At 49.4% G+C, this 12,041-nt stretch overlaps 1 protein-coding gene across 1 annotated transcript in view; it reads right to left on the reverse strand.

The window, feature by feature from the left end:
* The window catches only part of USP32 (ubiquitin specific peptidase 32), a gene marked incomplete at its 5' end in the record, with an annotated part of 115,813 nt that overhangs the window by 89,391 nt on the left and 14,381 nt on the right, over positions 1-12,041 (reverse strand). The window contains one exon of the mRNA XM_015409484.1: positions 5,660-5,819. Coding sequence (XP_015264970.1) covers positions 5,660-5,819 — 160 coding nt within the window. The remainder of the gene's footprint in view (positions 1-5,659; positions 5,820-12,041) is intronic.

Genomic DNA, 12,041 nt, shown 5'->3' on the forward strand with positions numbered 1-12,041 from the left:
GAACTCTTAAAAACCCTTTATTTACAGGGTCCTTTTCCCTTCCCAATGGCAAGCAGAAGGGAAATAGATGGCACAACTAGGGCAGAATAGATCAGGCAAGAGAGGAAAAAAATAACACATTTACATATTGCTAAAAATAACAAAAAGAATACTCAAGATGGGTAGCTGCGTTAGTCTGTTTGTGGCAGTAGAAAACTGCAAGGGGCCAGGAGCACCTTAAAGACTAACAAAATCTGTGGCAGGGGAGGAGCTTCCGTCAGTCACTGCTCACTTCTTCAGATAGAATGTGATTGAAGAATGTATTATTAGAAGAACATGAGGAAAAGAAGTTTAATGTCCCTACAAAATAAGGAGGGGGGGGGGGAACCAATTAATTAAACAGAACCCAGGCCACTGAACTGCTGTGCTAACTTTCAGCCGCGGCAACCCCCTCCCCGGAAGTGGTTTAAATGAAATGGAACAAAATTTGATTAAAAATGGCAAGTGTGTGCAACTTAGTGTGACTTTCAAAAATTCCCTTTGTAATTCTAGGCTGGGAAAACATAATTATAGTTATCTGCCTTCCACTACATAAATGTTATTTACAAATGAAAAAATTACAATTTGTTTATGGTTTTTCGATAACTTGGCTCGTTAAGCAGATCTAAATGGAGCCACTGAAGCTTCACAACAAATGCTCGCTGTCTTCCATTCATCCTCAACCCTCCCCCCCCAAAAAAATAATAATAATTTTTTGCTTATTTTTAATCAGGGTTATTTTTCATTTCTATGTCAGAATTCCTCAGATGGGTTTTAATAGGAAAAAAATTACGCCCACCAGCAGAGGGCACCATGCAAGGCATCGCTACCTGTTACTTGTCACAGGTGGTTTACAGTACAATTTATTCTTTCTAAAAAAAGAAATATGACCGTCCTCCAAAATTCACCTGTGTCTATAAAACCAGAATTTGTTGAGACGGTAAAAAGCAGCAACATCAGAGTGATTCTCAGGGGTTCTTTAAAACCTTCCCCAACAGGAGGGGCTGCAGCTCAGCTAATCCTACATCTGCCTGACATGCGGAAGGTCCCAGATTCAATCCTCAGCATCTCTAGCTAAAAGGATCAAGTAATAGGTGATGTGAAAGATCTACACCTGAGGCCCGGGAGAGCTGCTGCCAGAGGAGAGATACTTTGATAGACCAATGGTCTGACTCAATCTAAGGCAGGGTCCATTTACAGAGGAACTGTGGGTCAGTGGTAGAGCATGTCGTTTGAGTACAGAGGGTCCCAGGCATCTCCAGTTAGAAAGATGGGTAGTGGGTGATGTGAAAGACCTCTCCCTGAGACCCCGGAGAGCTGCCGCCGCCGCCAGTGAGAGGAGACAACTGAGCTAGATGGTCTAATTCAGAATAAGGCAGCTTCAGGTTTTCAGTTCTGATTGACCTTCTCTGGAAATCTTGTCCCAGAGCCTCAGAAAATGCCTTGCTCTTTACTGCTGGCAAAGCTAATCTCCCTGGACAATGGTAACAAAAGCTGGGCCCTTACCCCTATGAGTGCAGAATGACCCTGCTGGATCAGATGCTTCTCTGTTTAGCATGTGGTCGCCCTCCAGGTGCCTTCAAGAAGGCCAAAGGCAGAACATGCAGGCCCACCAGCAAGCAGAATTCAGAGTCCTACTGCTTCTAAACATGGAGGCTCTATTTAGCCATCTTCATTAATAGGTTCATCCAGGGACCTCCCTTCTCTACAAATTTATTTAATCCTTTCTTTAAAGCCAACGTCAGCAACAAATGTCACAAGTTTCCAAATCAACTGTGTGAAGCGACACCCATTTGCTTGTCCTGAATCTACCACCAACCAATTTCACTGGGTGCCACTCCCCACTCCCTCAATTCTTGTATTACGGGAGAGGGGAAAAGTTTCCCATCCATGTTTTCAAGATTACACAGAGGTTTATAAATCCAAACCTAGTGGCCAGTCATTCTGAACAAAACCAGTATTTTGGTTTTCACAGCGACAAAATACCTTTGCAAGGCACATGAGCCAGTCTCCTCACCCTTCAGACGATTCTCACGAAGCAGAAATTCCAGGGCTGTAAAAACCCAGAAATGAGTTTCAGCCCTGGGCGAGCTTGGCACCTACTGCAAAGGACCTGGTGTTCCCTGGTGTTTGCCCAGCCATTCGTTCTGGGAGTAATGTCAACACTGTTGTCCTGCCTTTGGACTTCCGTGCTCTCTGTATGTCTTGCCTGTTTCCAAGTGTTTTTTACAGCCAAATGTGTGTTGTGTGTGTCATAATCTCAGGGCCAGTTCCAGGTTTGTGAGGCCCTGGGCAAAGAGTGCCCGGGGGGGGGGCATGCCCACTACCAGGCTTCTTTGCTTGCCCACCCACAAGCCCCCCACTTGTTTGCAGATCGTTCTCCGGCCCACTGGCAAGCTGTCTCATCACCTGCACAGTAATAGCTGCCCAGACTGCCCGCGTGCCCTTTCCCTGATGGTGCTGGGCGCAGTTAGGGGAGCCACTGCCATGGCCAGCGGACAGGCTGATGTTTTCTGCCCCACCCACATGCCTTCCTCTAGAGGCACAAGGCAGCAGATGCAGGCTGTGGGAACACAGGTGACAAAGTGCTCACAAGTAGGCAGTGGGAGCGTGTGAATGCAGGCGTTAGAGGAGACTGTGTGAGTAGGGAGTCAGCAACGATGGGCCCTCTCAGAAGCCATGGGCCCTGGAGGCTGCCCCACTGCAGGGTATGCTGACACCAGCCCTGCAACCGCTGGCTTCCTTTTAATGACTTCCAGAACACAAAGGAAATTGGAGGCACGATAATAAAGGACAAGCTTTGCACATATGGGGGAGGGAGCCAAGGCTCTCCCTCGTAATTCAGCCAGGTCTTAATCCCCGTCAGACAAGTTCAGTAGAGCCTTCAATAAGAAACTCTCCAAGTAGCTGGGGGGGGGGGGGATAGCAGCTGTTGCCTGGCGACTGGCTTAAGCCATTTGTAAGCAGGGTCATAGACGTCTGGGTGGTGATTCACGTGGCTTTCCAATCTGAAATGAGGCAGACGAGAGACAGCCAACTCTCCCTATGCTTGGGGCACTTTGTTTCTGCGGGCAACAGCCCAGAGAGCAGGAAGTATATTTTTGCTGGGCATGCCAACTGCCTCTCTCGTGGTCAGGCTCTATCACGAAGCCAAAGCAGCCAGCAGGAAGGAATGCGCAGTTCCAGAGCACGTGCCAGGAGGGTGCGCCCCAAGCCCAGAAGCAAGAGGGTGATGCTGAGTCTAGAACCTCTTGACTACTTTTTCTCTCTTACAAATGGAAAAGGCAGGCAAACCTTCTTGCTCCACCTAAATCTACTTTTGGTGAAGCCACTGGGAGCTGGATCGGACCCACAGGCCACCCACTGGGCCCACAGGGCGCCTCCAGAACAAGAGCCTGGAAGCAACAGCCCTTCTCTACCGTTGCCACCCAGGAAAAGGAATTCAGAGGCAGTATTATCCAGGTTGGCTAACGGGTACATCAGTAGGCTTGTCCTTCCGGAATTTGTCTAGGCTCTTTCCAGTGCCGAAAGCCAGCAGCCAGCATTCCATGGGCTTCTCTTGTTGGGCATCACATGGTGGTGGTGGTGGTAGAGGAAAGCGCCCTCAAGTCACAGCCAACGTATGGTCAGCCCGTAGGGTTTTCAAGGCAAGAGATGTTCAGAGGTGGTTTGCCATCACCTGCCTCTGTGTAGCGACCCTGGACTTCCTTGGCGGACTCTCATTCAAGTACTAACCAGGGCTGACCCTGCTTAGTTTCCAAGATCAGGTGAGATCAGGCATCGCTAGTCTAACCAAGTTCACCCCTCCACAGAAGCAATCTGATCTACCCAGGGGTTGCCAGGCTTCATGGGAAGGAGGGGGGCGGGGAGACAGTGGTATCTAGCAGTAGAGAGCCCATGAGTTCAGCCAGCATGAGGTTCTGATTTAGCAGGGCACTGAGAATTACTGTGCTTTCCAAAAGGATCACACCACTGCCTCAGGAGGCGAGCAGGCATCGGTCCTCTGCTGTTTCAAACTCCCTTCAAGACAGATATACAATAAAACTCACACAAAACGCACACACAAAGATGAAGTGCCTCTTTTCTCTGCAAGTCAAGTTCTTCATCATCCTTGATTCAGTGGGCTCACAGGGGCCAGATAAGCAGCATCAAGGTACTGGGACTCTTCCTACAGGACATTCTTTGACCACGCAGACAATCACACAAAATTGACATAGTCTACAGTAAACAGATCTGTTCCAAAAGATTTGTCTTTTTTTTTTAAAAAGCCACAAATACAAAAACCCTGAGAATATAAGCCAACCAGCTAGGAAATATTTGTTTCCCTATTTCCCGGGCCTCGTAAACTCCAAGACAAATTGCTCTGTTTCACGGCACTTACAATTCCATCGGAAATGGCCAGCATCGACTGTAAATCCCATGACAAATACAGATATTTCAGAAAGCTATAAAGTTCTACTGGCTTTTGCCGGCACGGCCAGCCGTTGCCTACTATACTACAAACTCAAATAATCAGATTTCCTCTGCTTCCTTGTTAAATATATATGGAGGGCATTGGTTTCTTCTAACAAATGCAATTAAACAGCAATATAATGAATCTTGTAGACTGAGATCAGCAACACATGCAGGGACAGGAAAACACGGAGAGGCAAGAGAGAGCAGTAAAACAAAAGTCAGGAGGTGAGGTGCAAACAATACGATCCCAGGGGGTAAATCAGTACAGGGTGACTTCCCTTTTCTTAAAAGAGTGGGATTGGACAAAATTTTCAATTGGAAATTGTTGACTGAATGGATGGAAAGGATATAGTAATCAAGAGGGCAGGAACGATATTGGGGGGAGAGACAGAAACATACTGTGCAAAAAGAGAGATAGCTGTCAATCATAGTGACACCACCTGCTGTCCCTGGTGGGGAACATCACTCACCACTCTGCTTCTGTACCTTCTATGTCTTCTGGAAGGTGGTATGATTCTGCTGGGCATTTACTGGGGTGCTCTTTGTCTTCCCCAGGGAAATGCCACAACATTCTGACCCAATTCAGATGTCATATGCTCCTCACCCCCATTTGCACACAGGTTCCCTCTGTCACTTCCTGGCTGCCTGTAACTGAAGTTTGTCACAGTATCTCAATTGCCACACTGCGATTGGCACACAGAACTGGACTCCAAATTCTGATTTGCAAACTTATTGAAATAATTGACCACAGGTGTTTGGGGAAGGGGTGCCTGGCGCAAGCTCATGGCCATTTCCCAAGCGTATATAGCACAGTTTTAAGAACTGAATTCATGACATCTGAACTACATTGTATCAAATAGCCAGTATTCCTCATAGTATCTATTGGTACATCCAAGAAAGAGGCTGCCTCCGGCTTCTCCAACAGACAAATACGGTTAAAAGGGGACTGGCGGACTTAGCCCTATCTGCCACATCCATAAAGCCAGAATTACATAAATGTACAGTACCGTACAAACAGCGGATTAATTTAAAAGTTTGGCCACAGTAGTTCACATATAAGAGAAGGAGTCGGTTTGCTGAACGATCCCAAGTAAGATCTATCTATTCAGCATCACGAAATCCAGGAAGCCTTGAGGACTGCCGCCCGCGTGAAACAGGACTGCTCAGTTACGTAGCAGTTACTTACAGTGTGTGACTCCAGCGAGAGTTTGATAGAAGGTGGGGGTGTCGCTGTCATCCGTGAGGGTCACGTACACGCCTCCGGAGAGCAGCCAGCGGGAAAACGTGAAGGTCTCTTTATTGTGCAACAGCCAGTTCCTGAATTTGTCATAGTTTACCTTTTCACCCTATAAACAAAAGCAAATTTGGGGAGGAGATTACACAAGGTGGTTTGTTTTAGGGCACTTCCATGGAAAGAAAAATGCACCCAAGGCAGCTCACAGGACAAGCAAATACAAGAAAATGAGAAAATATAAAAATACAAAAACCAAAGATGTCCTAGCGGCAGAGGGTCCCCAGGGTCTTACTGGGTCCGTGTCAGACAGTAAAAGGCTGCCTCAGGGCTGGAAATGGTTGCCAGGCAATCAAGAAGAGCTGCTGTCCCTACTGCTCTGTTACCAAAACATGTCCCTGCAGAGACAAACTGCTGCGAGTCCACAGCAAGCTGCCAGTTTAGTATCAATTATGTAATTATCCTGTAGTGTAATGAAAGAGGACCTAGCCAGATGGACTGATTATAACTATTTGTACAGAACAGAGGTCAAGTGTGCAACCTGTGAGGTAGTGGGTTTGAATTCTGCCTCAACCCACAAGACCACTTAGAGGCCTTTGGCAAGCAACTCACTCTCTCTGAGAAGGAGGCATGCATCTGTAATATGGGCGAAGTAGTGATACACCTTGCAGAACTGTTGCAATGATTACTGAGATAACTTATAACAGCCAGAGTGCTATAAAAATGACTTTGCCTTCCAAGGCAGGCTGCTGAGACACCCAAGTCGACACTCTCTACTCTGAAGGATGGTGCCTATTCAGGGTCTTTCGCAGCCCGGATTTCCTTTGACTGGATACACTAGAAATAACTTTCTGTTGGCAAAACAAGTGGCCTCCTCACCAAGTTATTGAGCAACCTCAGCAACAGAAGCCCACCACAACTGTAACCAGAGCATATTTGGAAAATGAGCCTTTCAAGCAAAAGCAGGTTGCTTACCAGTAACTGATGATCTTCGAGTGGTCATCTGTGCATTCACACCCATGGGATCTAGTGCACACGCGCTGGATCAATCAATGCTGTAGCAAGCTCTTTTAATGGATTTTCGCACCCAGTTCCTCGGGCATGTGCAGGAACCCCATCGCGCATGCCCAGAGGGGTGGGCACGGACATCCCGCCAGTTCCTACAAACTGCCGCAAATCAACCCCTATTAAAAATGTAGAAGCTGACAGCAGCGGGGAAGGAGGGTGGGTGGTGTGAATGCACAGATGACCACTCGAAGATCACCAGTTACTGGTAAGCAACCTGCTTATCTTCGTCGTGGTCTCTGTGCTTCACACCCATGGGAGATTAGCGAGCAGTGGCCTACCTGGAGGAGGGTGCTGGCAGATCTTTTACTGTGTAGCCGAGAACAGAATGTGACGTCCCATGTTGCTACTGGTGTTGGTACGTCTAGGGTGTAGTGCCTGATGAAGGTATTAGGTGTGGCCCACGTAGCGGCTTTGCAAATGTCTGTCAGCGGCACTCCCTGGAGGAAGGCAGTGGAAGTCACAACAGCCCTGGTAGAATGAGCCCTGATAGGGCCAGGAAATGGCTGTTTGGCGATCTGGTAACACAGACGGATGAGACCCACAATCCACTTTGACAGGCACTGGGCCGTGATGCGAGTGCCCAGTTGTGCTGACGCATAAGAGACAAACAGTTGTGAGTCTTGTCTAGTCGAGTGTGTTCTAGTGAGGTAGGAGAGCCCGCTTCATGTCCAAGGTGTGGAGTAGTTTGTCTTCCGCTGATGTTGGATTTGGGAAGAAGTCAGAGAGGAAGACCTCCGACTGCAGGTGGAACTCTGACACCACCTTCGGCAGGAAGGAGGTGTCCGGGACTAAGCGGACTCCATCAGGCAGAGAGGACAGGTAAGGTGTATCGTGCCGGAAAGCCAATATTTCTCCCACTCGCCTGGCCGAGGTAATGGCAATTAAAAAGGCCATTTTCCACGCTAAGAGTTTAAGTTCGCATGTTGCGAGTGGTTCGAAGGGCTTCCTTGTAAGCTGGTGTAGAACTAGAGGAAGGTCCCATGGAGCGACTGGAGTTTTGACAGGAGGGTAAAAGTGAAGCAAACCTTTTAAAAAACGTTTGGAAATTGGATGTGCAAACAGAGTACATCCGTCAACTGGAACATGAAAAGCCAACAGAGCGGCTAAGTAAACTCTTAAAGAAGAGTGGGAAAGTCCCGAGTCAGCTAAAGAGAGAAGGAAACAGAAAACTCTTTCGAGGCCAGCTGAGGTGGCTCGAGGGGCGTCATCACCCAGAAAAGAACAGAATCTTCTCCATTTATAGTCGTAGGACTTCCGAGTAGTAGGCTTCCTGGAATTTAAAAGGACGTTCACTACACGTAAGGAGAAACCTGCAACGTTATCTGCCATGCTGTCAGTTTCAACTGAGGTATGTTGTGATGTAGGACAGGGGAGTCTGAGCGAAGGAGTAGGTTCGGGGCCGGGGGAAGGAGAAATGCTTTGGCCAATGCTTTCGCCATGGGCAGGGAAGCAAACTGAATGAAATGGGCTTGCTTGGAAAACAAGTCCACCACCACCCAAATAACAGTCATCGATTTACTCAGTGGAAGATCTGTAATGAAATCCATGGAAATTACTTCCCAGGGCCTGCTCGGGGTAGGAAGGGGGTGTAACAGCCCTGGGGTTTTCCCCGGTTGATGCTTACTCATGGCACAGATCTGGCAGGATTTTACAAAAGAGGATAAATCCTTTCGCATTTGCGGCCACCAAAATAGCCATTGCAAGAGCTGAAGGGACTTAACGAAACCCGGGTGTCCCGACAGTTTGGAGCCAAGCACAGCTTGTAACACTTCCCCCCTGAGGGAAAGGGGAATGAACAGTTTATGTCCTCGATACCAACAGCCGTCTGCCCGTAGCTCGAAATCCCCCTCCGCTTCGAGGATGGCCTTGTCTCCTTCCGAGAAGGCTGAGATGAACTTGTTGTGCTAGGTCCCCCCCCCCGGTGTTTCAGGACTGGGAAGGACCGGGTCCCGCGGCACAGGGGGTGGAGCGGTGAGGCGTGTCTGGCTACGAGTCGTCACCGCCCCACCCAGATGGGAAGGCGTGAACACTGAGTCCAAAACCACTTCCCGTTGGCTATCATGTTGGGGTAGGCGTGACAGGGCGTCGGCCAAAGAGTTTGCAGAGCCGGTGAAGTGATGTAGGGTGAACTGAAATTTGTAAAAGAAATCTGCCCACCAGAGCTGCTTTGCATTAAGACACCGAGGTGTTTTAAGCGTTTCCAAGTTCTTATGATCAGTCCACACCTTGAACGGGACCCTTGCCCCCTCCAACCAATGTCTCCATGTGGTTAAAGCGAGCTTTATTGCCCCCGCCTCCTTCTCCCAAACGGACCAGTTACGTTCTGTGTCATTGAATTTCCTTGACATGTATGCCAAGGGATGTAGCAAGCCACCCCCACCCACCTGGAGAATCCCCCCCCCATGGCAACATCTGACGCATCGGTTTGGACAATGAACTTTTTCGTTTCATCGGGGTAGGCGAGGACTGGCTCCGAAGTGAACAAGGCTTTGAGGCGTTCGAAAGCCTCCTGGCACTCTTTACTCCATGGCAACACAGTGCTCGGCTTAGTAGCATTCGGCCCCTTCCCCTTAGTCTTTAGCAAGTCCGTTAGGGGGTAAGCTGACCTGGGCAAAGTTGGGCAAAAAAATTCTGTAAAGGTTTGTGAATCCGAGAAAGGATTGGAGCTGGCGTCGGGTGCGGGGTACCCCCCACCCCAGCACGTCGCGAACTTTCCCCGGGTCCATCTCCAGGCCCTGGTCAGAGATCCAATACCCAAAAAGTCAATGTGCATCTTATGAAACTCGCATTTGGACAGCTTGGCAAACAGTTTGTGCTTGTGCAACGTGGCTAACACATCCCTCACCAATTTCACGTGGGAGGGTAGGTCGGGGGAGTACAGCAAGATATCATCTAGGTAAACAAGGGCCCCTTTGAGTAAATGTTTGTGCAACACCTCATTGATCAAATTCATGAAGACCCCCGGAGCCCCTTGAAGACCGAATGGCATCACCCGATATTCGAACTGTCCGAGAGGGGTGTTAAAAGCAGTCTTATGTTCGTCCCCCTCCCTGATGTGCACTCGAAAGTACACATCCCGAAGATCCAACTTAGAAAAGATTTTCCCCTTGGCTGTTTCCGATAGCAAGTCCTTGATCAAGGGCATGGGGTATGCATTAGTTGACGACACTACATTTAAGCCTCTGTAATCCGTGCATAGTTTCAGCCCCCCATCTTTTTTCTTTCAGAACAATACTGGAGCTGCAAACGGGGACGAGGCCGGTCTAATGAAACCATGGGCCAGGTTCTTGTCTATGACCTTGCGCAGTTCATCTTTCTCCGCTGGCCCCATTGCGTAAATGCACCCCTTGGGTAGTTTCTGGCCAGGCAATACTTCAATGCTACAGTCCGAGTGTCTATGAGGTGGGAGCTCATCAGCTTCTTTCTCCTCAAACACCCTGGCCAAGTCCCAATACTCGGGGGGAATGGATAGCAGCTCCTCTTGAGCCAGACACACTCTAGGGGTTTTCGCTATCAGCTGCTGGCCCCATTTCAAGTCCCATCGGTGCTCTTGACACCTGGGTGAGATGACTTGTACCTTCCCCTCGTCCCACAAGCGTGCCGCTACCACGTTCACGCGGCTGCTGTCATCTGGGAACAGGTGGCCCAATCTTTCCACGAACTTCATCACTCGAACCACAAAGTAGGGTTCCCGTCGAACATGGCCTCAATGAGGTCCTTCGGGCGATGAATCGCTGGGCCTCTCGGACTACAGGGTCGGGGTGCTGGAACCGGGACCTCCCCCGGACCTGGCCTGGGCACATCTCCAGGCTGTGGTGGCAGCGGGGGAGCCGGTGGGGCTGCAGGCACCACCGGTGTCACCGGGTGGGCTTCCCTCTGCTCCCTAATAGCTACCAACTGCAGGATCGCATGAATAATGTCCTCCAGATCCCTCTGCAGCTGTCGCCTCTCTCAATCCGCCACCTCCATCCTGTGGGCCAGTTCCAGGGGACACGTGCCCACTCCTCGCCTTCGATCACTCCGTCACCCACGGGGCCAGCGGTGGTTCAAAGGAGGCCCCTTACGGGGGAAAACCTCCAGCTGAGGTAAATCGCAGGTCAAACCTGCTATCTCTCCGGGGGCCCTGCGTATTTATTTTATCTATTATTTACATTTTTATCCCGCCCTCCCTGGAGGCTCAGGGCGGCTAACAAGCATATAGCATATAAGTCTCTGCAGTGGAATCCAGGTTGAAATGGCCCCACCTGGAGCTCGGACAATATGCCGGGCCGGGCGGCTGCCGCGGCCCCGAGGGAGTCAGGAACACCAGGGTCAATGTCGTCTTTGGGACGGCTCCCTTCTCAGCCGCGGTCACCAGCGGCGTGGTGGTCACTGGTGTCACCGTCTGGGTCGGGATAGGGGTTTCCTCCTCTCCCTCCTCCTCCTCTTCTGAAGGGTTCAATTTCTCCTCTCCATCGCTCATCTCGGTTATGGAGAGAGGCACGTAGATAGAGAATGAAGGATTCTTAACAGAATGTCAGAACCCACGCCAACAATGTAGTACACGCTTATCAGGAAAGGTAATACTTTATTGAAGAGGTATAGATGCATTAACATAGGCACTGTTAAGAATGGCGGCTGCCCCTGGGGCATAATAGGATATAGGGTATTCGTATGCACACACCCCACTGCCCTGGCCAATTAGCCACACTCCCGCACGCGGGAGAAAGGGCTCCGGCCGTTTAGCGCTGAAGCTGGGAACCAAACTCTCTCCCACGGCTCCTGAGAAACCCAGACATCAACATCACCACCTGCAGAACTTATAGACAAAGCGTTACAGCAACAAAGAAGCACAGAAGGAATGCACTGGCAATTAGGATACAACTAACCTCCCCACCCCCATGGCAGCATAGCTGACACTCCTTCGGCTAGTGAAGGGTGGAGTATAAATCCAATATCTTCTTCTCACAAATGTAGCTAATTGGGAGATCCCCTGCAGTCGTAAATTTTTCGTCTTATCCCACGTTGCAATTGCCGTGGCGAGCAGAAAATTAAGCTTGATCGTCCTTGGCCTCGCAGACGATTGGCACAAAGTGATCAAAAACGGTGCCTGAAAAACTCTTATCAGTAAAATGCAGCTTTGTTAAGAGCTAACATCTTTCACATACTGGGCATTTAGCTGCTGTATTCTCTTTAATGCAATTATCATGACAAAGTCCTCCCAGGTCTCCTGCCTCTTTGCAGAAATATTGTTTTGCCCTTAGAAGTGTGTGCTTCACCTGAGAGAAAC

This window comes from Gekko japonicus, unplaced genomic scaffold, assembly GCF_001447785.1.
Source record: "Gekko japonicus isolate JY-2015 unplaced genomic scaffold, Gekko_japonicus_V1.1 scaffold959, whole genome shotgun sequence".
Lineage (NCBI taxonomy): Eukaryota > Metazoa > Chordata > Lepidosauria > Squamata > Gekkonidae > Gekko > Gekko japonicus.